Below are 27,096 nucleotides of genomic sequence, written 5' to 3' on the forward strand. Positions count from 1 at the left end.
GAGGCAGGCGGATCACGAGGTCAGGAGATCGAGACCACGGTGAAACCCCGTCTCTACTAAAAATACAAAAAAAATTAGCCGGGCGTGGTGGCGGGCGCCTGTAGTCCCAGCTATTCGGAGACGCTGAGGCAGGAGAATGGCGTGAACCCGGGAGGCGGAGCTTGCAGTGAGCCGAGATTGCGCCACTGCACTCCAGCGTGGGCGACAGAGCGAGACTCCGTCTCAAAAAAAAAAAAAAAAAAAAATACAAAAATTACGTGGGTGTGGTAGTGTGCACCTGTAGTCCCAGCTACTTGGGAGGCTGAGGTGGACCATCTGAGGCCGGGAAGGTCAAGGCTGCAGTGAGGGTGATCGCACCACTGTGCTACAGCCTGGGTGACAGAGCGAGACCCTGTCTCAGAAAACAAAGAAACATAAAGAAACAAAAAACATGCAGTTAGTTAGTAAGAATGTAAAACAGTTCCAAAGTAGTCTAGAGTGAAAAGCAAGTCTTTCCCCAACCTCCAGTTTCCTTCCAGAAGCCTCACTGTAGGTTGTATTCCCCCAGAGCTATCTTCTGCATAGACAAGCACACGTAGTGCATACACATACTTATCTGCAACACGCCATAGACGTTTTCACTTAATGATAGAACTTGAGGATCATGTTATATATGTATGTATTGATCAGCTTTACGTTTATTATAATTAATTAAGCAATCATCCATAGCATGGTCGTTTCCTTTTCTTCTTTGCTATATAATAAATAATGCTTCAAAGGGAGGGGAGAGAAAAATACCTCTTTCTCTCTCACTCCTAAAAGTTTCAGTTATTCAAAGGAAAAAAGAAGCCTACACTAGCAGCTTCAAAGCAGCTGACTTTTTATGCCAAAAAGCATTGGGAACTAGGTCAGTTGCATTATTTCAAGTGTTCAAGTGTGTTTCCGCTGTAAGTTTTCAGGAACAAGTGAAACCCCAGGTTTATTAAAATTAAGGAACATACCCTTGGGTACACAATTAGTTGAAATAGTAGTATTTAGGTCAGCTACCATTTAAATTCCCGGGACACCCAGAAACACAGAAATTATTTCCTTTCTGTGTAGTTTCTTTTTTTTTTTTTTTGAGTTGGAGTCTTGCTCTGTTGCCCAGGCTGGAGTGCAGTGGCGCAATCTCAGCTCACTGCAACCTCCACCTCCCGGGTTCAAGCAATTCTCTTGCCTCAGGCTCCTGAGTAGCTGAGATTACAGGCGCGTGCCACCACACCCAGCTAATTTTTGTGTTTTTAGCAGAGACGGGATTTTACCATGTTGGTCAGGCTGGTCTCAAACTCCTGACCTAGTGATCCACCCACCTCGGCCTCCCAGACTGCTGGGATTACAGGTGTGAGACACTGTGCCTGGTCCTCTGTGTAGTTTCTATGTAATATTTCTTTTCTTTTTTTTCTGAGATGGAGTCTAGCTCTGTCACCCAGGCTAGAGGGCAATGGCACTATCTTGGCTCACTGCAAGCTCCACCTCCCTGGTTCAAGCGATTCACCTGCCTCAGCCTCCCGAGTAGCTGGGACTACAGGCGTGTGCCACCACGCCTGGCTAATTTTTTTGTATTTTTAGTAGAGACAGAGTTTTGCCATTTTGGCCAGGCTAGTCTCGAACTCCTGACCTCAGGTGATCTGCCTGCCTCGGCCTCCCAAAGTGCGGGGGTTACAGGTGTAAGCCACCGCACTCAGTTTTTCTGTGTAATATTTCTATATAAACTACCTTATAGAATGTTGTAACAAACAGAAATATAATTACTGAAGGCTTTTGACGTTTGTATATTTGTGGAAATGTAATTCAGCAGGTTTTGATACTATAAATGGTTAATGTTAGCGATGACTATGTTTTTAAATATAAATATAATATTGTTTTTAATATAGATAATACATTAACTTGGTTCAAAAAATCAAATGGGGCCGGGCATGGTGACTCACGCCTGTAATCCCAGCATTTTGGGAGGCTGAGGCAGGTGGATCACCTGAGGTCAGAAGTTCAAGACCAGCCTGAGCAACAAGGTGAAACCCTGTCTCTACTAAATATCCAAAAATTAGCCGGATGTGGTGGCAGGTGCCTGTAGTCCCAACTACCCGGGAGGCTGAGACAGGAGAATTGCTTGAACCTGGGAGGCGGAGGTTACAGTGAGCTGAGATTGTGCCACTGCAATCCAGCCTGGGTGACAGAGCAAGACTCCATCTCAAAAAAAAAAAAAAGAAAAATCAAATGGTACAGAAATATGTATACTACAATGAAGAGTTTCCCTCCTTGTCTCGTTGCCCAGCCACCCAGTTGCCATCAGGCAACCAGTGAAACCAGCTTTTATGGTGTGAGCTTAAGTTCCTTCCTCACTTTTGAATTGGGAAAACTTTCAAACCCATGGACAAATTGGAAGAGTACAGTGAACACAGTCACGTGGTATCACCAGTCGTTTCTGTTTTGCAGTATTTGCTTTACTGGTGCTAAATGTCTGTAGTCTCTCTCTATGTGTATGTACACACACACATTTATACTTTATGTATATACTTTTTTCTCTTAACCATTTGAAAGTACTCTGCAAACGTCACAACTTTTTATCCCTAAATACTTCAGCAGGTGTCTCCTAGGAACAAGGACCTTTTAATACAATTATATAAAATTTCTTCCATTTGGCCCAATAACGCCCTTTACAAAAACAGTTTTTCGCTTTAGAATCCAGAGAGCACTGATTTCATTTAGTTGTCACATCTCTTTAGTCTGTAACAGCCCTGATCAGTTGTCTTCTCGAGTGGCCTTGTCTGCCTGGACTTGTCTGACTGGAATTATGTTTCCTCATGACTCGACTTCATCAGGCTAAACGGTTTGGGCAAGACACATGTTGGTTTGTCCCATTCGTGGTGATGCTGAGTGTGGGCACTTGGTTAAGTGGCCTCTCCCAGATTTCTCCACAAGGGTCTCAAAGGTGTCTTGTTCCCTTCATAAAGAAGAAATGATCTCCAGGATAGACCATGTGACTATTCTGTTTCTCAGCCTCTCACCCTTTGATGCCCCTCACCTGAATATTATATTGATAGTCACAAAATAATGATTTTATAATTGTAGTATCCTATCTATATTTATTGCCTGGGATTTTTCCAGAAAGAAGAGCTTTTTTGGCCAGGCACAGTGGCTCACACCTGTAATCCCTGCACTTTGGAGGCAGAGGCGGGCAGATCACTTGAGGTCAGGGGTTTGAGACCAGCCAGGCCAACATGGCAAAACCCCATCTCTACTAAAAATACAAAAATTAGCCGGGCGTGGTGGCACATGCCTGTAATCCCAGCTACTTGGGATGTTGAGGCAGGAAATTCACTTGAACCTGGGAGGCAGAGGTTGCAGTGAGCTGAGATTGCGCCACTGCACTCCAGCCTGGGTGACAGAGCGAGACTCTGTCTCAAAAAAATAAATAACGGATTACCTGAGGTCAGGAGTTCAAGACCAGCCTGGTCAACATGGCGAAACCCTGTCTCTACTAAAAATACAAAAATTAGCCAGGTGTGGTGTCATGTGCCCATAGTCAGAATCACTTGAACTTGGGAGGCAGAGGTTACAGTGAGCCGAGATTGTGCCACTACACTCCAGCACTCCAGCCTGGGCAACAGAGTGAGACTCTGTCTCAAAAAAAAAGAGCTTTTTCTTCCTCTCCTTCCCATTTTTTTTTGAGTAGCACTGTGAACTCTTAGGGATCATTATTGTTGTTGTTAGGATTTTTTAAATTATTATTATTATTTTAAAAAATAGAGCTGGGGTCTTGCTATGTTACTCAGGCTGGCTCTAACTCCTGGGGTTAAGCGATCTTCCCACCTCAGCCTCCCAAAGTGCTGGGATTACAGATGTGACCTACCAGGCCTGGCCCAGGATTTTTTATGTTTGTTTTTTAGAACTTTTTATTATGAGGAATTTTAAACACAAAGTAGACAAAGCACTGTCATGAGCCCCCATACTCCCTCAGCTTGAGTATGGCTGCTCTTGTTTCATCCACACCCCCATCCCCTTTGCCCCTGCCTGGTATGATTTTGAAGCTCACCCATCGTATCAGTTCATCTGTCGTATTTTAGCACATATCTCTAAGAGATCATGTATTCTTTCTGTATTTAATGTATTATTTCTGTATTTAATATATTGTAATTTATTGCATTCCTCATTCTTTTTGATGCTTAAATTGTCCCAAATCTGATCAATGGAAGCCTGTTTCAGCTGGCTCCTATACTTTTGACATGTCTTCACCTCCTCTGAACATTTCCTTGCTTTGTGTCATAAGACATTGTAGGACTGCCTTAGATTACCTTGCCTCAAACCTGGAATCAGCCATTCTCAAAGGAGACTATGAACTAAGTCTCTTTGTGCAGAAAGTAATTTACAGGATTTACACTTTCTTGTAAATGGATTAAAATTCAAAAGTCAGTTGCTAAGGAGACAATTTAAAATAATCTATCAAACAAAAGTAAACAAATTAGTATAGGTCCAAATCTCTCTATTATTATTATTATTTTTTTTTGAGACAGAGTCTCGCACTGTCTCCCAGGCTGGAGTGCAGTGGCGCAGTCTTGGCTCACTGCAACCTCTGCCTCCCGGGTTCAAGCGATTCTCCTGCCTCAGCCTCCCATGTAGCTGGGATTACAGGCACCCACCACCACACCCAGCTAATTTTTTGTATTTTTAGTAGAGACAGGGTTTCACCATGTTGGCCAGGCTGATCTCAAACTCCTGACCTTGTGATTCGCCTGCCTCAGCTTCCCAAAGTGCTGGGATTACAGGTGTGAGCCACCGCATCCGGCCTATCTCTCTATTATTTATTTATTAGAGGTGGGGTCTCGCTATGTTGTCCAAGCTGAACTCCTGGGCTCAAGTGATTCTCCCACCTCAGCCTTCCAAATAGGATTACAGGCACGAGCCATAACACTCAGACAAATCTCTTTATTTTTGTTTTGTTTGTTTGTTTGTTTGTTTTTGAGACAGAGTCTCACTCTATCACCCAGGCTGGAGTGCAGTGGTGCAATCTTGGCCCACTGCAACCTCTGCCTCCCAGGTTCAAGCGATTCTCCTGCCTCAGCCTCCCAAGTAGCTGGGAGTGCAGGCATGTGCCACCACACCCGGCTAATTTTTTGTATTTTTAGTAAAGACAGGGTTTCACCATGTTAGCCAGGATAGTCTGGATCTCCTGACCTCATGATCCGCCCGCCTCGGCCTCCCAAAGTGCTGGGATTACAGGCATGAGCCACCGCACCCTGCCTGTTTTTGTTTTTTGAGATGGAGTCTTGCTTTGTCGCCCAGGCTGGAATGCAGTGGTGCAATCTCAGTTCACTCCAACCTCCACCTCCCAGTTCAAGCGATTCTCCTGCCTCAGCACCCCCTAGTAGCTGGGATTACAGGCGCCTGCCACCATGCCTGGCTAATTTTTATATTTTTAGTAGAGACCGCACCTGGCCCCAAATCTCTTTGGATCACTAAAGGATTTTGTAGATTCAAATTTTATTGAGAGCAGGCAGGGCGCAGTGGCTCATACCTGTAATCCCAGCACTTTGGGAGGCCGAAGCGGGTGGATCACTTGAGGTCAGGAGTTCAAGGCTAGCATGGCTAACATGGTGAAACCTCGTCTCTACTAAAAATACAAAAATTAGCCAGGTATGGTGGGGCATGCCTGTATAATACCACCTTCTCGGGAGGCTGAGGCACAAGATAGCTTGAACCCAGGAGGCAGAAGTTGCAGTGGGCCAAGATCGCACCACTGCACTCCAGCCTAGGCGACAGAGTGAGACTCCATCCTTAAAAAAAAAAAAGAAAATTGAAAGCAGCTGAGCCCATATCACCTATAGTACCTGCCATGCTTTGGGTGTGAAGAGTGCCTGAATGATCACTCTGAATTTTTTTTTTTTTTTTTTTTGAGATGGAGGCTCGCTTTGTCACCAGGCTGGAGTGTGGTGGCACGATCTTGGCTCACTGTAATCTCCGCCTCCCGGGTTCAAGCGATTCTCATGCCTCAGCCTCCTGAGTAGCTGGGACTACAGGCACGCACCACCACACCTGGCTAATTTTTGTATTTTTTAGTAGAGATGGGGTTTCACCATATTGGCCAGGCTGGTCTCGAACTCCTGACCTTGTGATCCTCCCATCTCACTCTCCCAAAGTGCTGGAATTACAGGCGTGAGCCACGCTGCCCTGCCAATCGCGCTGAATTTTTGCTCAAGTTTCTAGTCCCGCTCTGCCCCTCCCTGCTTCCCTATCCCCCTTGTAGCTCAGCCTGCCTACCTTATGTGGAACCGTTGTATTTTCAGACATCTGGACTTAAAAATCTAAATGTTCTTGTTTTCTCCTTCTCCTTCTATGCCTTTAATGAATTACCAAATCCAATAAATGATTTGAAAATGTCTCCTATCCATTCTCTCCAATAACAATGAAAATACTAATCATATTATTAACAACAAGGACAGTGCTGAGGCTCCACACACTATTTCTAATTACGTTGGAGCTACATGTAGCATTATTGTTCCCACGTCACAGCAGAGAATATGGGGGTTCAGAGCTTGGACAAATTACTCATAAAGGCTAACTTTACCTGTTAGTTATCTATACCACACTGCTTCCCATTTTTCTCCTTTTCTACATCCATACCCTAAGGTAGGCTTTAAGAGAGACTAGAATATAACAGAAAAACAGGAGGTGAATCAGCAGTTCCAGCTCAGTCATAGGTGCCACTCTGCCAGCGAGTGGTTTTCTGAGCTAAGCTTGTATCTTAAAACTCTCTGAGCCCTAGTTTTGTCTTTTCTAAAATGAGGAACTCTAGCTGTGCAATAGAATTACCTGGGGAGCTTTTTAAAACTGTGGATGCCTGAGCCTCACTCACATAAATTCTGACTTAAATAGTCTGGAGAAAGGGCTTTAGGCATCAGCATTTTTCAAAAGCTCCCCAAGTGATTTTAAAGTGCAGCCAGGATAGAGAAGCACTGTGCTACCTGATTTCCAAAGCCCATTGCAACCCTAACGCCTCCTAATTAGACAGCTGCAACAATTATCTAGGTGATTAATCTGCCTTTGTCCTCTTCCTAAAGAAGGCAGATTTGCACATTAATTCTCCCAAAATATTTGAACGAAATCATCAGGGAGCTTCTCATTCCCACGGGAGAAAGCACAAATCTCTGACCTGGCAGTCAAGGTTCTCTAGTCAGAAACCCTCCACTTCCACCAGGCTGGTCCCCTGTTTTTCCCACGAATAGGCCAGACTCATTGTGTGTTCAGGCCTTTATTGATGGGTATACATTGAATGTCCTTTCCTTCCCTGTTTAAATTCTTCCCCTCCTTCAGGGCCCCACCCAAAGCCCCTAGAAAAAATGAAGGTTTTTCAGTCCCTTCACTGATCTCTTCCTGCCTATTATATTTTTTATTTGTACACCCCACTAGGTACATAACCACTTACTTTGTTAAATGTTTTCTACATTGATTCATCAAACAGTATTTGAGTATCTACCACATGCCAGCCCCAGACATATAACAATGTATCCCAGAGGGAGAGATAAGTCAACAGTCATAACACAGTATTTTTTTTTTAGATGGAGTCTAGCTCTGTCACCCAGGCTGGAGTGCAGTGGCGCAATCTTGGCTCACTGCAAGCTCCGCCTCCCGGGTTCATGCCATTCTCCTGCCTCAGCCTCCCGAGTAGCTGGGACTACAGGAGCCCACCACCACACCCGGCTAATTTTTTGTATTTTTTTTAGTAGAGACGGGGTTTTACCGTGTTAGCCAGGCTGGTCTTGAACTCCTAACCTCGTGATCTGCCCGCCTCGGCCTCCCGAAGTGCTGGGATTACAGACGTGAGCCACTGCGCCCAGGCAACACAGTATTTTAAGTGTGCTGCTAGGAAAGTCCAGAGTGCGGGCTCCGAAAAGGAGCCTCTAACCTAGTTGGGATGGTCAGGAAGGTTTCCTTGAGGTGGAGTTCTCTGAGAGTTATCCAGGCAGAGAGGGTCTGGGTGAAGCATGTTCCATGAAATAGAAACGGCAAGTGCAGAGCCTGGAGAGAAAAGAGACCATGGTGCTGTGGGGAAAGGAAAACACGTTCAGGTGAGGCGAGTAGGGTGTTAGGTGGGAAAGGCGAGCACAAACCATGCAGGTCTTGGATGCCATGATGAGAGCCAGTGTCGTAATCTAAGCACGAAGTGGACCTACACTAGCAGTGTAGGAAAGATGACGAGACATGAATGGATTTGAGACAACTAGGTTAGATAGAACTTGTGATTGATTGGGCATAGTGGAAGAATAAGGATGACTTACAGGTTTCTGACAGCGACACACAGGTTCACTGAGTTAGAAAAATGGGGAGAGATTTGGATTTGAAGGGAAGTTACCGAGTTTAGGGTATGTTTGTCAAGTGTGAGGTACCTGTAGGACAGCCATGTTATATGATACACGGCTATATATGCTGAAGCTGAACACTGAAATACGAGCTGAAATGGGATTGATCAGCATATAAATTTCTTTCTTTTTTTTTTTTTTTTGAGACAGGGTCTCACTCTGTCACCCAGGCTGGAGTGCAGTAGCGCGATCTCAGCTCACTGCAACTTCCTTCTCCCTGGTTCAAGCGATTCTCCTGCCTCAGCCTCCTGAGTAGCTGGGATTACAGGTGTGCGTCACCACGCCCGGCTAATTTTTTTTTTTTCTTTTTTTAGTAGAGACAGGGTTTCATCATGTTGGTCAGGCTGGTCTCGAACTCCTGACCTTATGATCTGCCCGCCTCGGCCTCCTAAAGTGCTGGGATTACAGGCATGAGCCACCGCGCCCAGCCAGCATATAAATTTCAACTGAAGCAATGGGAGTGGAGGAAATGGACCAAGGAGAGCATATAGTTAGAGAAGAAAACAGCCAGAGGAGAACCCCACAGCACCTCAACATTTAGGCTAAGGAAAGAGGATGGGCCGGGCATGGTGGCTCACGCCTGTAATCCCAGCACTTTGGGAGGCCGAGGTGGGCGGATCACGAGGTCAGGAGATCAAGACCATCCTGGCTAACCGGGTGAAACCCCATCTCTACTAAAAATACAAAAAATTAGCCAGGCATGGTGGCGGGCACCTGTAGTCCCAGCTACTCGGGAGTCCGAGGCAGGAGAATGGCGTGAACCTGGGAGGTGGAGCTTGCAGTGAGCCGAGATCGCACCACTGCACTCCAGCCTGGGCTACAGAGCAAGACTCCATCTCAAAAAAAAAAAAAGGAAAGAGGATGTTGCAGGCAGGAAAGAAGATCCACAGAGTGATGCACACTGAGAAGGAAGGTAAGAAGTGGGCGTTCTGATAGATTTAACAACTGGGAGGCTGCTGGTTGGTATGACTTGTTTCTGTGGAAGGGTAGGTGCAGAAGCCAGATGGCAACAGACTGAGGAGAGAGCAGGAGGTGTGCTCATGAGCATAGACAGCTGTCAGATAAATGAAGGTAACTGAAGAGCAATAGCTATGAGGATGTGTGGGATTAAGGGAATTATTTTTGTAGTGAAAAATGAGCTTTTTTCACAGCTGATGAGAAGGAGAAAGACATTCATTCTAGAGCATTGCTAGGATTCTTTGTAGACAGAGGAGGGACACCTATTCTATTGTAACAAGAGAAGGTGGGAAAGGGTAAGATTGTAGCTTTCGCGGTAGGAAGTTATCTAGCTTATAGGTTTGCTTATAATGAAATAGCATTCAAAAGAGCTGATTAAAGGGAAAAAAAGGATTACTGGACAGCTGTGGGGTTAGATTCCAGTTGAGGCTGGGCACCATAATTATAACACACTGATCTATCATGTTTCTGTGAGCCTGTGTGTTTCTTGGATGGTAAATTTGAGGATAAAGACTGTTGGGTATCCTTCGGCTGCCTTCTCTGTTTTTTGTTTTTTGGGTTTATTTATTTATTTATTTATTTATTTATTTATTTATTTATTTATTTTTGAGACAGAGTTTCAGTCATCACTCAGGCTGGAGTGCAATGGTGGGATCTCGGCTCACTGTAACCTCCGACTCGCGGGTTCAAGTGATTCTCCTGTCTCAGCCTCCCGAGTGATTACAAGCGTGAGCCACAGTGCCCAGCCTGCCTTCTCTGTGATTACCACAGTGCTGTGTACACAGTGGTTACTCAAATGGCTCATCAAGGGACTTTGGATTGCAGCTATCAGAAACTCCCCGTAACATGTTTGGGAGAATGTGTTTCGTGAATGAGCCCAAGTCCAGGAAGTATAGTGTAGCACCTTATGAGGGCAAGAATTCAGGTTCTCTGCTGCTCTCTGGGCCTCTTCAAGATAGCATGGCCTCTTATCTCTCCTTCATTGTTCTCTCTCCTTGTTCTCCTGGACTAAAATGATTGCCCCAGGCTATCTTTACATTATTCCAAACCAAGCATTTAACAGCCACTGGCAAGTGCACCGGTTTCCAATACTTAACAATACATCAGAATCAACTGGAAAGCTTTAAAAAGTTATAGATTCCTGGCCAGGCACGGTGGCTCACGCCTATAATCCCAGCACTTTGGGAGGCCGAGGTGGGCGGATCCCGAGGTCAGGAGATAGAGACCATCCTGGCTAACACGGTGAAACCCCGTCTACTGAAAATACAAAAACAAAAAAAAATTAGCCGGGCGTGGTGGCGGATGCCTGTAGTCCCAGCTACTCGGGAGGCCGAGGCAGGAGAATGGCGGGAACCCAGGAGGCGGAGCTTGCAGTGAGCCGAGATCGCGCCACTGCACTCAAGCCTGGGCAATAGAGTGAGACTCCATCTCAAAAAAAAAAAAGTTACAGATTCCTAGGCCAGGCGTCGTGGCTCACACCTGTAATCCCAGTACTTTCAGAGGCGGATCACGAGGTCAGGAGGTCGAGACCAGCCTGACCAACATGGTGAAACCCCATCTCTACTAAAAATACAAAAATTAGCTGGGCGTGGTGGCTATAATCCCAACTACTCAGGAGGCTGAGGCAGGAGAATCGCTTGAACCCGGGAGGCAGAGGTAGTAGTGGGCCGAGATTGTGCCATTGCACTCCAGCCTCGGCGACAGAGCAAGACTCCGGCTCAAAAAAAATAAAATAATAAATAAATAAATAAATAAAATAAAAAGTTATAGATTCCTAAGCCCCACATTAGATTTCTGAATTGATCTTTGTGGATGGAACCCAGAAATTCTCCAGGTGATCTTGACGCAACCTGAATTTGAGAACCACTGCCTCTTGATATCCATCCCTTACCCCCGCTCCAAATTCTCCGGAGAGTCTGATTAGGCCACTTGTGGTTGAGTAAACCATGACTGGAGGGGTAGTCTGGGCGGCACAAGGAAGTAGTCTTCCAGGGCCTCTGCTGCTCAATCTGGAGCCTTTGTACAAATTAGGAAAAAGTGCCCCTCAGGGCCAAAGTATAAAAAGGCACCCCTCTGGGTAGACAACCTGCTTTACTGGTAGGCTTGGCACTTTTAGAGGGTGTGTAGTGGGTGCTTCTTCCCTGGACTTAGCTCTTACCTGCCCTCTGGCAAGTAATACCATGTTGTGTATTTTCTTTTCTGTCTGATTGCATTAGCTACATCTTTCAATAATATGTTGAAAAGCAGTGATAACAGGGTCACCCTTGCCTTATTATTGATCTTAGCAAAAACTTTAAGTTTTTTTGCCATTAAATATGAGTTAGGCTTGGTGGTTTATGCCTTTAATCTCCGCACTTAGAGGGGCTGAGGTGAGCGGATCACTTCAGACCAGACTGGCCAACATGGTGTAAATCCATCCCTGCTGAAAATAGAAACATTAGCCAGGTACGGTGGCACATGCCTATAGTCCCAGCTACTCAGGAGGCTGAGATGGGAGAATCACTTGAGCCTGGGAGGCAGAGGTTGCAGTGAGCTAAGGTCATGCCACTACACTACAACCAGGGCAACAGATAACCTGTCTCAGGGAAAACAAAAACAACAATGAATAAACCTCTCAAAATCTTTTTAAAAACCATGAATTAGCTGTAGGTTTTTTGTAGATGTTTATCAAATTGAGAAAGTTCCCCTCTATTCCTAGTTTGCTGAGAGTTTTTTTCATGAATGGGTGTTGCTTTTTGTCAAATACTTTTTCTGCATCTGTTGATATAATCATGAGATTTTTCTTCTTTAGCTTATCGATATTGATGTGATACATTAAAAGAATTGATTTTTGGCCAGGCATAGTGGCTCACGCCTGTAATCCCAGCACTTTGGGAGGCCGAGGTAGGAGGATCTCTTGAGCCCAGGAGTTCAAGACCAGCCTGGGCAACATAGGAAGACCTCATCTCTACAAAAAAATTAAAAAATTAGCCAGGCATTGGCCGGGCACGGTGACTCACACCTGTAATCCCAGCACTTTGGGAGGCCGAGGCGGGTGGATCATGAGGTTAGGAGTTCGAGACCATCCTGGCCAACATGGTGAAACCCTGTCTATACAAAAATTAGCCAGGTATAGTGGCCGGCACCTGTAATCCCAGCTACTCGGGAGGCTGAGACAGAAAATTGCTTGAACCTTCTCCGGGCGTGGTGGCTCATGCCTGTAATCCCAGCACTTTGGAAGGCTGAGGCGGGCAGATCATGAGGTCAGGAGGTCGAGACCATCCTGGCTCACACAGTGAAACCCCATGTCTACTAAAAATACAAAAAATTAGCCGGGCATGGTGGCGGGCGCCTCTAGTCCCAGCTACTCGGGAGGCTGAGGCAGGAGAACGGCGTGAAACCAGGAGGCGGAGCTTGCAGTGAGCCAAGATTGCGCCACTGCACTCCAGCCTGAGCAACAGAGCGAGACTCTGTCTCAAAAAAAGAAAAAACAGAAAAAGAAAATTGCTTGAACCCGGGAGGCAGAGGTTGCAGTGAGCCAAAATCACGCCACTGCACTCTAGCCTGGGCGACAGAGTGAGACTCCATCTCAAAAAAAAAAATAGCCAGGCATGATGGTGCATACCTGTAGTCCCAGCTACTCCTGGAGGCTGAGGTGGGATGATGGCTTAAGCCTGGGAGGTCAAGGCTACAGTGAGCTGTGATTGCACCACTGCACTCCAGCCTCAGTGACAGAGCAAGACCCTATTTCCAAAAACAATAAAATCCTCAAGCGATTGCAAATTTTCATGCTTTGACATTAGATTATTATTTTTGTTTTCTTTCAGTCTTTTATATTGTAAAATAGAACACATTCAGGAAATGTATAAAACATAAATGTATCATTGACAATTAATTATGGCCGGGAGCAGTGGCTCACGCCTATAACCCCAGCACTTTAGGAGGCCGAGGCAGGTGGATCGCTTGAGCTCAGGAGTTTGAGATCAGCCTGGGCAACATGGTAAAACCCCATCTCTACAAAAAATACAAAAACTAGCCAGGCTTGATGGCACACATCTGTAGTCCCGGCTACTCGGGCTGAGGTGGGAGGATCCCTTGAGCCCAGGATGCAGAGGTTGCAGTGACCCGGGATTGCCACATAGTGAGACTCTGTCTCAAAACAAACAAACAACAATGACAAAACAATTAATTATAAAGCAGGTACTCACGGCTGGGCTTGGTGGCTCAAGCCTGGACAGGACACCTGTCCAGGTGTCCACCATATGGGGAACTTCCCATATTACAGTAGGACATCATGGGGTCACCTTTTAGGGGACATGCTGTAAAACTGGAAGATTTTCACGTTGACCCTTCCCCTCGTGGGTTTCTTCCTAATAATTCATTGCCTGTCTACCTGGAATAGTTTAGGTTCGCCCTTCCCTGCTAGTGGAAGAATGAAAAAGGTGACCATGTCCACCTCTTTAATAACCTTCTGTCGCCTGGGCTGGAGTACAGTGGCTTCATCACTGCACTTCAGCCTCAACCTCCTGGGCCCAAGCAGTCCTCCCACATCAGCCCCCCCAGGTAGCTGAGACCACAGGCATGTGCCACCACATCCAGCTCATTTTTTAATTTTGTTGAGATGAGGTCTCCCTGTGTTGCCCAGACTGATCTCAATTTCCTGGGCTCAAGTGAACCTCCCACCTCAGCCTCCCAAAGTGTCAGGATTACAGGCATGAGTCACCACATCTGGCCTCCTTTTCATTTTTATATTACAAAAGAGAACCAAATAATTAATTGTTTAGAATGGATTTTTTTTTTTTTTTTTGAGACGGTCTCACTGTGTCGCCCAGGCTGGAGTGCAGTGGCACCATCTCGGCTCACTGCAAGCTCCGCCTCCCAGGTTCACACCATTCTCCTGCCTCAGCCTCTCAAGTAGCTGGGACTATAGGTGCCCACCACCACGCCCAGCTAATTTTTTGTATTTTTAGTAGAGACGGGGTTTCACCGAGTTAGCCAGGATGGTCTTGATCTCCTGACCTTGTGATCCGCCCACCTCGGCCTCCCAAAATGCTGGGATTACAGGCGTGAGCCACTGCGCCGGGCCTAGAACAGAAATGTTAACATAAGTTTAGTTTGGTTGGATGCAGTGGCTCATGCCTATAATCCCAGCACTTTGGGAGGCCAAGGCAGGTGGATCACTTGAGGTCAGGAGTTCAAGACCAGCCTGGGAAACATGGTTAAATCTCGTCCCTACCAAAAAATACAAAAATTAGCCAGGCATGGTCAGACCTACTCGGGAGGCTGAAGCAAGAGAATCGCTTGAACCTGGGAGGCAGACGTTGCAGTGAGCCAAGATCACACCAGTGCACTCCAGCTTGGGTGACAGAGTGAGACCCTGTCTCAAAAAATACATAAATAAATAAGCTTAGTTTGTCAATGGTCAGGCATTGCCAAGGTCTGTGTGAGCACTTACATGTGAATGGTTGGTGGGAACATTTTGCTGAGGCCAAGGTCATAAAGTTAAGTCCACTGTGCAGATGCTTAGACTAAACTCTAAATCCACTGATAGTATAAATAATATAAAACTGAAGAGGCTGGGTGCAGTGGCTCACACCTGTAATCCCAACACTTTGGGAGACTGAGGTGGGCAGATCACCTGAGGTCAGGAGTTGGAGACCAGCTTGGCCAACACAGTGAAACCCCGTCTCTACTAAAAATACAAAAATTAGCCAGTCGTGGTGGTGGGTGCCTGTAATCCCAGCTACTCGGGAGGCTGAGGCAGGAGAATCACTTGAACCTGGGTGGTGGAGGTTGCAGTGAGCTGAGATCACACCACTGCAGTCCAACCTGGGCAACGGAGCACAACTTCATCTTTCAAAAAAAACTGAAGAAAAAAACTCTGAAAAGTTACTGCACTATGAAGTAGTAATGGCACAGAGGATTAAAAACTGAGGGTAGGTAGGGCATGGTGGCTCACGTCTGTAATCCCAGCATTTTGGGAGGCCGAGGCAGGCGGATAACAAGGTCAGGAGTTCGAGACCATCCTGACCAACATGGTGAAACCCCGTTTCTACTAAAAATACAAAAGATAGCTAGGCGTGGTGGCACACTCTTGGGTGGCTGAGGCAGGAGAATCACTTGAACTCGGGAGGCGGAGCTTGCAGTGAGCCGAGATTGCACCACTGCACTCCAGCCTGGTGACAGAGTGAGATTCCGTCTCAAAAAGAAAACAAACTGAGGGTAATTTAAAAGCCCTTTATTGGCTGGCTGTGGTGGCTCACACCTGTAATCCCAGCACTTTGGGAAGCCAGGGTGGATGGACCACTTGAGGTCAGGAGACCAGACCAACCAATATGGTGAAACCCTGTCTCTACTAAAAATAGAAAAATTAGCCGGACGTGGTGGCATGCACCTGTAATCCCAGCTACTCAGGAGGCTGAGGCAGGAGAATCCACTGAACTTGGGAGACGGAGGTTGCAGTGAGTCGAGATCGTGCCACTGCACTCCCGCCTGGGCGACAGAGAGAGACTCCGTCTCAAAAAAATAAATAAATAAAAGCCTTTTATCTTTTTACTTAAAATGTATTATAGAGGCTGGGCATGGTGGTGCATGCCTACAATCCCAGCTACTTGGGAGGTTGGGTGGAAAGATCACCTGAGCCCAGGAGTTTGAGACCAGCCTTGGTAACATAATGAGACCCTATGTCAAAAAAATAATAATAATAAAATACGTTATAGAGATAACAGTTTTTTTTTTAAGAGCTAAAAAGGAACTTAGTTCTTAAACATTATCCATTTCATCTTCCCCATTTATAGAAAAGAAGCACACAACAATTTAAACATTGGATTAATTTTTCTAATTATATTTTGCTCAGGCTAATATTAAATTGATTTTCATTTCTCAATTGCATGCCACCTGAGAAGTGCATGTGTGTTGACACAACACAAACTAGAGATATACCAGATGGTAGTGATGAAATATACTTTATATCATCTACACAGCAAAACAATGAGTGGTGACAAAAAATTTGGGGTTGGCCCTTGGTCCCTAACCATGTGCTTGGAGTCTGTGCAGACCCCACATAGGAGCTGATAGTCAGGATCATAATCCTAGCAGGCAGGATATAAGGTTACTGGGGGTAGAAATTCCCAGCTGCAGCCTTTTCATCTGAGCACCACAAACACAGCAACCCCGGGAGCAAGAAAATAGCCTGGTATCAACTCAGCATCCCCACCGAATGGCATCAGGAAAATTCAGTGTGCCTGCAGATTGTTAAAGGATGTACTTTGCAGTTCCCCTGAAGTGATAAGAAAATACAATTATTAAATTTTTGTTTTGTTTATAATCTAACCTGAAGGTACCAGGGAGGTATGAAGAGGCTTGGTTGGTATTTAAAATAATCTGTTAAAGCTTTAGAAATGAAATTAATGTTTTCATCTTGGTCATGTTTCACAGGCTCAGAAAAAATGTCTGAATCAGACTTCCCCCATTTCTGCTCCCAAGACCACAGACGGCCTGAGGCAAGCACAGATCCCTGGGCTCTTGAGCACCACACTGCCAGGTCAGGAGCTTCCTCAGTTTGTGCCTGTCCTCCCAACACCCACGGGATGCCCTTCTCACTTTTCTCCCTCATTCTGCATGAAAGCTTTCTGGCTTAATCTCGTCTCCACTCTGATTATTCCTTTCTTTCTGTATCCTTTCTGCAAATAATATACTGTGTTGCATCAACTCTAAGATAGCATTGGGCCAGGCACAGTGGCTCACGCCTGTAATCCCAGCACTTTGGGAGGCCAAGGAGAGTGTATCACCTGAGATCAAGAGTTCAAGACCAGCCTAACCAACATGATGAAACCCCATCTCTACTAAAAATACAAAAATTAGCCAGGCATGGTGGCACACGCCCATAATCCCAGCTACTCAGGAGGCTGAGGCAGGAGAATCGCTTGAACCCGGGAGGCAGAGCTTGCAGTGAGCTGAGATCGCACCACTGCATTCCAGCCTGGGTGACAGAGTGAGACTCCATCTCAAAAAAAAAAAAAAAAACCCACTAAGATAGCATCAATTGTAAGATGTACTATCATTTTTTATACTACCAAAAAGAAAAAAAAGCACTTCTATCTAAATTATGACACATTAAATTATGTGGGAAAAAAATGCTTCTTAGAAACAATGAACTGAGGCCGGGCACAGTGGCTCACACCTGTAATCCCAGCACTTTGGGAGGCCGAGGCAGGCGGATCATGAGGTCAGGAGATCAAGACCAGCCTGGCCAACATGGTGAAACCCTGTCTCTACTAGCCGGGCTTTGTCTTAGCTACCCAAGAGGCTGAGGCAGGAGGATCACCTGAGCCTGGGAGGTCAAGGCTGCAGTGAGCTATGATCGCACCACTGCACTCCAGCCTGGGCGACAGAACAAGACCTTGTCTCAAAAAAAAAAAAAGATATTTTATAGTACTTGTGACCTTGTAATTATTCCCATGTTGCTCTCTATATGCATGTTTGGAATTCTCCACCCAGACTGAAAATATTATGGACTATGTCTTCTCTTTTTTCTAAGGCTTTGAACATCTGCAGTACCCAATTAGTACTTAAAAAAAAAAAGGCAAGAAAGAGAAAAAGCTTGAATATTCCCAGTCAATTGCCTCTTTGGGCCTCCCTTTCCTTAAATTGTATTTTGGGATTCTGTAGTGCTGGCAGATTACTGGCTTGAGGCCTGTTTTTCAGACTATAACTAATTTGAAACTATAGCATTTGGAGCTTCTATTTATTACTATTTACTTCTTTATTACTTAAATAGGCTTTAATAACCTCTTCCTTTAGAGCTTGTAAGTAAGTGCACTACCCTGCCCTCCTTCTTCACAGCAAGCAGCCATGATAAAGAAACCCGTTTCAGAATGCTCAACAGTCTGTACCCATTGGGCCCTAGGGTTATATGATGGACCCAATTTACTGTTTCTTTTGAACACTGTCTTATGTATTAATTCTAATAGGGCAGGATTCTGGAAGCAAAGTTATATCCGCGTCCTTAGGAACCGCACAACCACAGCAGGAAAAAGTAGTTGGATCATCTCCTGGCCATCCAGCTGTGCAGGTAGAAAACTATTGGCATAGCCTCTTCCTAATGTTCGGCATAATTGAATGAAAATGTAGTCGTGTCGTCTTTGTGGTTGCTGGCTAGCTTTGTGTGCACAGTCCACCCAGTCCCCTGTGTGCCCACAACAGGGTGGTCATTGAAGACCTTCCTGGTGGGCTAGGCCTTGTTATGTTTATGTTTCTGAGATGAATGTCTATTCTCTTTCTGACATGTTTACAATGCTTCATTAATCCATCATTTCCTCATGAATTAGTAATATACCAGCAGCTAGTACATACTAGCCACTCAAAAAATGTCATTTACTACCAGGTGATATCGTTCACTATTATATCAAAGTGAATCTGTTCTTAGTTATGCTGAGGGATTTTTTTTTTTTTCTGCAATAGTAACCAGGCATATAGGAAGTAGGCCATCCCTACGGTTTTTTGACCCAACTTTGACACTTTTTAAAGTCCAACTTTTTGTTTTTTGTTTGAGACAGGGTCTCACTTTGTCACCCAGGCTGGCGTGCAGTGGTGCAATCACAGCTCACTGCAGCCTTGACCTCCCAGGCTCAGGTGACCCTCCTGCCTCAGCCTTCTGGGTAGCTAGGACAATGCTCAGCTATTTTTTTGTATTTTTTGTAGAGATAGGATTTTGCCATGTTGCTCACACCTGTCTCAAACTTCTGGGCCCAAGCCATCCACCCGCCTCGGCCTCCCAAAGTACTTGGATTACAGGCGTGAGCCACTGTGCCCTGCCTAGTCCAGCTGTTTTTTTTGTTTGTTTGTTTGTTTTTTCAGTTTTTCTGTTTTGTTTTGAGTTGGGGTCTCACCCTGTCACTCAGACTGGAGTGCAGTGGTGTGATCACAGCTCATTGAAGCCTCGATCGCCTGGGCTCATGCAATCCTCCCACCTCAGCTTCCTGAGTAGCTGGGACTACAGGCATGCACCACCACGCGTGGCTAATATTTTTATATTTTTTGTAGAGAAAACGTTTTGCCATGTTGGCCAGGCTGGTCTCAAACTCCTGGGCTCAAGCGATTCTCCCACCTCAGCCTCCCAAAGTGCTAGAATTACAGGCTTAAGCAACCACGCCTGGCCTACTTTTTTTTGTTTGTTTGTTTTTTTGATACATGATGAGGGGATGTACATATTTTCAGGGCACATTTGATAACTTCAACTTTGGCTTTTAAACCTAAAAGATTTCAAACTACTAGTCTAAAACGCAAGGAAACATTTCTTGTTTTCAGCTAAGACAGTTTCTTTTCCATCAGACCTACCAATTAGTGGTTGAATAAAGCTTGCTGCAGTGTGGGACTGCCTGGAATACACAGTGAAGGATCTGTTCAGTTCTAAGGTTCTGAGATGAGGCATATTTGTTTCCTTAACATTATGTAAAAAATGCCTCGTTAGATCACACACCTGGACTATATATAACAGGAGCTTAAAAGTGTGTGTATCCCATACTTACACAGAGAAGATGGATTAGATAGTATCTACTGACTTTTCAGATGTCTGTGGAATTTCAAAAATATAACGATGGGTCGGTGCTGTGGCTCACACCTGTAATCCCAACACTTTGGGAGGCCAAGGCAGGCGGGTGGCTTGAGTCCAGGAGTTCGAGACAAGCCTGGAAAATATGGCAAAACTACGTCTCTACAAAAAAAACCAAAAAATTAACAGGCATGGTGGTGCATACCTGTAGTCCCAGCTACCTGGGAGGCTGAGGTGGGAGGATCACTTGAGCCTGGGAAGCAGAGGTTGCAGTGAGCTGAGATTATACCACCGCACTCCAGCCTGGACGACAGAGCAGGACCCTGTCAAAAAAATGATGATGATGATGATGATGATGATGCATTTAGAGAGGAGTTAGGGATTCAGGCTTTAAAGTGCAAACTGAGTCCTTCTCGGGAACTGATTATACACCTTTCTGTAATCTTAATACAGTACAACTTTGTTTCATGGACTCTGTGTACTGGTTTTTTTTTTTTTATTTTTCAGCAGGGCACATTCTATAGTCTTAGAATATGTTCTTGATAGGTAGTTGAAAATATGTGAAATATAGTGACCTTTATGTATAACTGTATTCTTTTTTCTATAAAAGGGAATAATAAGAGGTTTGTTTTGTCTTTAGGTGGATAGTCATTCGGGAGGACAAAAAAGGCCTGCTGCAAAACAGCTAACTAAAGGAGCTTTGTGAGTTACTTTTGGAAATGACAAATCAATTTTGAACATTTCTTTGGGTCCCTAGCCTTCAATAAATATACTACAAAAATCAGATTATAATAATGAGCATATTAGCCTTTTTAAAAATGTACTTTGAGGCAAGGCATGGTGGCTCACTCCTGTAATCTCAGCACTTTGGGAGTCTAAGGCAGGAGGATCTCTTGAGCCCAGGAGTTTGAGACCAGCCTGGGCAACATGGCTCTGCAAAAAATATAAAAATTAGCCAGGCGTGGTGGTACGGGCCTGTAGTCCCAGCTACTTGGGAGGCTGTCTCTACAAAAAATACAAAAATTAGCCAGGTGTGGTGGTATGGGCCTGTAGTCCCAGCTACTTGGGAGGCTGAGGTGGGAGGATAGCTTGAGTCCTGAGGTGGAGCTTGCAGTGAATTGGAGATTGTGCCACTGCACTCCAGCCTGGGTGACAGAGCAAGACCCTGTCTCAAAACATATACATATATACTTTAAAAATCTTTTTCTATACTTTCTTTTCCTTTTTTTTTTTTTTTTTTGAGATGGAGTCTTGCTCTGTCATCCAGGCTGGAGTGCAGTGGGATGATCTCGGCTCACTACAGCCTCCACCTCCTGGGCTCAAGTGATTCTCCCGCCTCAGCCTCCGGAGTAGCTGGAATTATAGGCACCCACCATCACGCCTGGCTAATTTTTATAGAGACAGAGTTTCACCATGTTGGCCAGGCTGGTCTTGAACTCCTGACCTCAGGTGATCCACCCACCTCAGCCTCCCAAAGTGCTGGGATTACAGGTGTGAGCCACCACGCCCAGCCTATACTTTATTTTCATTAGGACTTACAAGTATATTGAAATGTAGTGTATACATTTCAAATATAGTGAATGTAGTTTCAGCCTACTGTTTGCTCTTTTCTTCTTAAGGAGAATAGTTCTTTGTCTTTTCAGAGACAAAGAGTCTGTGAGGAAAAGCGTGGTTTGGTAGACTCCCATGTTTAGAACAGAAATGTTAACATGAACTTAGTTGGCCAACGGTCAGGCACTGCCAAGGTTTATGGGGTGCCAACACATATATGATTGGTGGGAACCTGTGCTTTTGAGGTCAGCGTCATAGTTTGAGTCCTCTGTGGAGCTAGTTAAACTAAGCTATAAACCCACTATGGTATAAAAAACATAAAACTGAAGAAAAAACTGCCATACTATTCCTATATATCTTATTTTATTTGCATGCAAATAAATATGACTAGATTTAATTTCCTAACATGACTCTACATTGACATTGGCCATTTCCCTTGTAAAGCATTCTCCAGCAGTTGCAGAGGGACCAAGCCCACACTGTGACACCGGACAAAAGTCACTTCCGATCACTAAGTGATGCGGTACAGAGACTGCTCTCCTATCATGTGTGCCAGGGCTCCATGCCCACTGAAGAAGACTTGAGAAGAGGTAAGCAGGCTGCAACCCTCTGATACCAGGAAACCCTCCCATGGACACCCCCCAGAAGAGCAAGAGCCACGTCACCCCTAGATAGTAGGCAGGTTATTATTTTTGATCACAGACCAAACTTGTTCCCTATTTACTCAATTTCCCAGTCCATGTTTAAGGTTGTCACTTACACTTCTCAATATTTTTTGAAGGGAAGACAAGAGTAGGGGCACACACTTGTAGTCCCAGCTACTCAGAAGGCTAAAGCAAGAAGATCACGTGAGCCCAGGAGTTTGAGACTATAGTGTGCTATGATCATGCCTGTAAATAGCCATTGCACTCCTGCCTGGGCAACACGGGGAGACACTGTCTCTTTCTCTTTTTTTTTTTTTTTTTTTTGAGACGGAGTCTTGCTCTGTCGCCCAGGCTGGAGTGCAGTGGCGCAGTCTCGGCTCACTGCAAGCTCCGCCTCCCGGGTTCACGCCATTCTCCTGCCTCAGCCTCTCCGAGTAGCTGGGACTACAGGCGCCCGCCACTACGCCCGGCTAATTTTTTTGTATTTTTAGTAGAGACGGGGTTTCACCGTGGTCTCGATCTCCTGACCTCGTGATCCGCCCGCCTCGGCCTCCCAAAGTGCTGGGATTACAAGCGTGAGCCACCGCGCCCGGCCGACACTGTCTCTTAAAAAAAAAAAAAATGTAGGAGGGTACCCTAATGTCAGAGTATTTTATTGACAAATTAGGGACGGTAAATCCAAAGCCTTGTATGGACTGCCGGCTCCAGATGGGATGGCTTTGCACTAGACACTCTACACAGTGGTTTCGCATAGTCCTTGCCTTTAGGCTGTATGCATACCCTGAATTTTTCTTTTTTCTTTTTTTTTTTTGGGATGGAGTCTCGCTCTGTCACCCAGGTTGGAGTGCAGTGGCACGATCAACTCACTGCAACCTCTGCCTCCCAGGTTCAAGTGATTCTCCCTGCCTCAGCCTCCCCAGTGGCTGAGATTATAGGCGCCCACCACCACGGCCGGCTAATTTTTGTATTTTTTAGTAGAGATAGGGTTTCACCATGTTGGCAGGCTGGTCTTGAACTCCTGACCTCAGGTGATCGGCCCGCCTCAGCCTCCGGAAGTGCTGGGATTACAGGCATGAGCCACCGCTCCTGGCCAAACTGTTTCTAATAGTTTTATGAATTAGTCACTTGAGCTCCCAAAAGCATTCCCTAAGATTCCAAAATGAGTCTAGAGCATTGGCCACACATCAAGAAACTGACAAAAATGTGAGAGATAAGGGCTGAGCATGGTGGCTCACGTCTGTAATCCCAGCACTTTGGGAGGCCGAGGCAGGCTGATCACCTGAGGTCAGGAGTTCAAGACCAGCCTGGCCAACATGGTGAAACCCTGTCTCTACTAAAAATACAAAAATTAGCTGGGCGTGGTGGCACACACTTTCAGTCCCAGCTACTTGGGAGGCTGAGGCAGGAGAATCGTTTGAACCTGGAAGGCAGAGGTTGCAGTGAGCGGACATCGCACCACTGCACTCCAGCCTGGATAACAGAGCAAGACTCTGTCTCAAAAAACAAAAAACAAAAAAAAAAGTCCGGGCACGTGTCTCACACTTGTAATCCCAGCACTTTGGGAGGCTGAGGTGGGTGGATCACCTGAGGTCAGGAGTTCGAGACCAGCCTGACCAACATGGAGAAACCCTGTGTCTACTAAAAATACAAAATTAGCCAGGCGCAGTGGCACATGCCTGTAATTCCAGCTACTCGGGAGGCTGAGGCAGGAGAATCACTTGAACCCAGGAGGCAGAGGTTCCCATGAGCCGAGATCGTGCCATTGCACTCCAGCCTGGGCAACAAGAGCGAAACTCCGTCTAAAAAATAAAAAAATAAAAAATAATAATAATAATTTAGAGATAAGGGCCCCTTCCCCAAACCTAGAACTCCTCCTGTCCCGATGCCTGGCCATGCTCTTTCCCACCACCACTGCTAAGGGCTGGCTGTATCAGTGTCCTCCTCTTTTCTAATCCCTTCCTCAGCTGCCGCAAGTTTACTCCTCCTGGCAGGGACCTCTAATCTCAGGGCACAGTGGTTTCTGAGTCCACTGTGGGCTTCCCTAGGACACCAAGGAATAGGGTCAAGATCCAGCGTTAAACAGGGGGTGTGAAAGGGTTGGGCGTGGTTGTTCACGCCTGTAATCCCAGCATTTTGGAAGGCCAAGGTGGGCAGATCATGAGGTCAAGAGTTCAAGACCATCCTGGCCAACATGGTGAAACCCCATCTCTACTAAAAATACAAAAATTTAGCTGGGTGTGGTGGCGCACACCTGTAGTCCCAGCTACTCAGGAGGCTGAGGCAGGAGACTCACTTGAACCCAGGAGGCAAAGGTTGCAGTGAGCCAAGATTGCGCCACTGCACTCCAGCCTGAGCAACAGAGCAAGACTCTGTCTCAAAAAAAAAAAAAAAAAAACCCACAGTGGGTGTGAAGACTGAGAAGAAGAATGAATTAGAAGGTGTTCAAATCCTTGGAGACCAACAGACAGAGGACAGAGCCACATGACCATGACAGTTTAATGTAAAGCTGTATCTTTACATTAAAGTGGTTTGCCTAGTCCAGACAGCTGGACTTCATTGTTTCAGCTATTTTAGTTTTTCATACCATTAGGCTTAGGTCATCTAAACTAGCAGATCATTCTCTACTCATTGATATTTATTTATTTATTTATTTTGAGATGGAGTCTCACTCTGTCGCCCAGGCTGGAGTGCAGTGGTGCGATCTCGGCTCACTACAAGCTCCGCCTTCTGGGTTCACGCCATTCTCCTGCCTCAGCCTCCCGAGTAGCTGGGACTAGAGGCGCCCGCCACCACGCCCGGCTAATTTTTTTTTTGTATTTTTAGTAGAGACGGGGTTTCACCATGTTAGCCAGGATGGTCTCAATCTCCTGACCTCGTGATCTGCCCACCTCGGCCTCCCAAAGTGCTGGGATTACAGGCGTGAGCCACCATGCCCGGCCTACTCATTGATATTTATTGCAAGTCTGTTATATGGTTTTATTTTAGGTGATATCAAAATGATTATGTTTTTGGTTTCCTAGTTTAAAAAGTTAGTAATAAAATGAGTTTCCGTGACCAGTGGACAGTGAGGGAACGCAGTGTAGAAGGATGATGCTTAGCCAAGGAAAAGCTCATCTAAGAAGAGAAAATTGCCCCAGATAAGCCATGTTTGAATAACAGAAGAGTAATGCATTTCAGTCTTAAGAAACAGAAGACCTAGTCAGTGATTTACAGTCTCTTACTATTTCTTTGTCTCTCTCTTTTTAAAGTGGACAATGAATTTGAGACAGTTGCCACTCAGCTCCTAAAAAGGACCCAAGCTATGCTTAACAAATACAGATGCCTGCTCCTAGAAGATGCCATGGTAAAAGTCATGCTACTGATATTTGTTCTTTAAAACTTTACAGGTCACAGCCACTAAATCAGAGATAAAAAGTTCAAGGAATTATAGAATATAATGTAAAAGGCACAGATATTTCACACTGTAGAAAAACTTATGCTTAGCTGCTACTACAAAAACAGCAGTGAACATTCGCTCTACTTTACTTGGTGGGTTAGTACTATTCTCTTGTTTAACGGATAAGGAAACCAGGGCTTTGGTTAAGTAACTTGCTCGAGAACAGATGGCTAAGAAGTTTGCAGAGTAATTAGCAGAGCTCGGATACAAGCCAGGATCATCTGACCCCTGGTCCACACTCTGAAGCCGTCTACTGCCTTTCACCAACCCAGAGATGTGGGAGAAGGACTAGAGACGTATCTGAACAGATAAGCTGGTGACAAATGTCAAAATTAGTTTTGTTTTTGAGAGATCATTGACATACCATAACATTTACATTTAAAGTGTACAACTTAGGCCAGGCATGGTGGCTTATGCCTGTAATCCCAGCACTTTGGGAGGCCAAGGCGGGTGGATCACCTGAGGTCGGGAGTTCAAGACCAGCCTGACCAACATGGAGAAACCCCGTCTCTACTAAAAATACAAAAAGAGCCAGGCGTGGTGGCGCATGCCTGTAATCCCAGCTACTCGGGAGGCTGAGGCAGAAGAATCACTTGAACCTGGAAGGCAAAGGTTGCGGTTAGCCAAGATCGTGCCATTGCGCTCCAGTCTGGGCAACAAGAGCGAAATTCCGTCTCAATAAAATAATAATAATAATAATAAAAATGGATCACCTGAGGTCAGGAGTTTGAGACCAGCCTGGCCAACGTGGTGAAACTCGTCTCTACTAAAATAGAAACATTTCAGTGTTCAGGGTTGCAGTGAGCCAAGATCACACCACTGCACTCCAGCCTGGGCGACACAGTGAGACTCCGTCTCAAAAATAAATAAATAAATGAAGTGTACACCTTGATGGTTTTTAGTACATTTACAAGGTCATATCGTCATCACCACTATCTAATTGCAGAACATTTTCATCATCCCAGATGGAAACTGCAATTCATTTGAAGTGCCAGTTAAATAGAGAAAGGAGTGAGAATAAGATACCTCAGGAAATGATAGAAAGACCAAACCTGAGATTTGAGAAGCAGTTCTAAAATCATATAGGCTTTAACCTATCAATTGGTCTCTTATAACTCATTTTCAATTTGATATCAACTTTGAAAAGGTACCTTGGGAGATTGGTTGAGCTATATTATACACATATACAACATAGAGTAAATGTGTATCTGTGTGTCTGTATTTACTTAAATATATCTATATTTACTTAAGATTATGCGACCAGGCCAGGCACAGTGGCTCACGCCTATAATCCCAGCACTTTGGGAGGCTGAGGTGGGTGGATCACCTGAGGTCAGGAGTTTGAGACCAGCCTGGCCAACATGACAAAACCTTGTCTCTAGTAAAAATACAAAAATTAGCCGGGTGTGGTGGCACGTGCCTGTAATGCCATCTACTCCAGAGGCTGAGACAGGAGAATCGTGTTGAACCTGGGAGGTGGAGGTTGCAGAGAGCCAAGATTGTGTCACTGCACTCCAGGCTGGGTGACAGAGCGAGACTCTGTCTAAAAATAAATAAAATAAAATAAAATAATGCCACCAAAGTCTGTAATAATTGTTCTTAGCC

At 45.3% G+C, this 27,096-nt stretch overlaps 1 protein-coding gene across 5 annotated transcripts in view; it reads left to right on the forward strand.

The window, feature by feature from the left end:
* The window catches only part of BICRAL (BICRA like chromatin remodeling complex associated protein), a 124,756-nt gene that overhangs the window by 92,405 nt on the left and 5,255 nt on the right, over positions 1 to 27,096 (forward strand). For all 5 annotated transcript variants that reach the window (XM_058432030.1, XM_058432029.1, XM_058432028.1 and 2 more), the window contains 5 exons: positions 16,746 to 16,851; positions 18,281 to 18,381; positions 20,501 to 20,562; positions 21,856 to 22,001; positions 25,304 to 25,398. In XM_058432030.1, coding sequence (XP_058288013.1) covers positions 16,746 to 16,851; positions 18,281 to 18,381; positions 20,501 to 20,562; positions 21,856 to 22,001; positions 25,304 to 25,398 — 510 coding nt within the window. The remainder of the gene's footprint in view (positions 1 to 16,745; positions 16,852 to 18,280; positions 18,382 to 20,500; positions 20,563 to 21,855; positions 22,002 to 25,303; positions 25,399 to 27,096) is intronic.

The sequence above is a fragment of the Hylobates moloch genome, unplaced genomic scaffold (genome assembly GCF_009828535.3).
Source record: "Hylobates moloch isolate HMO894 unplaced genomic scaffold, HMol_V3 SCAFFOLD_20, whole genome shotgun sequence".
Classification (NCBI taxonomy): Eukaryota; Metazoa; Chordata; class Mammalia; order Primates; family Hylobatidae; genus Hylobates; species Hylobates moloch.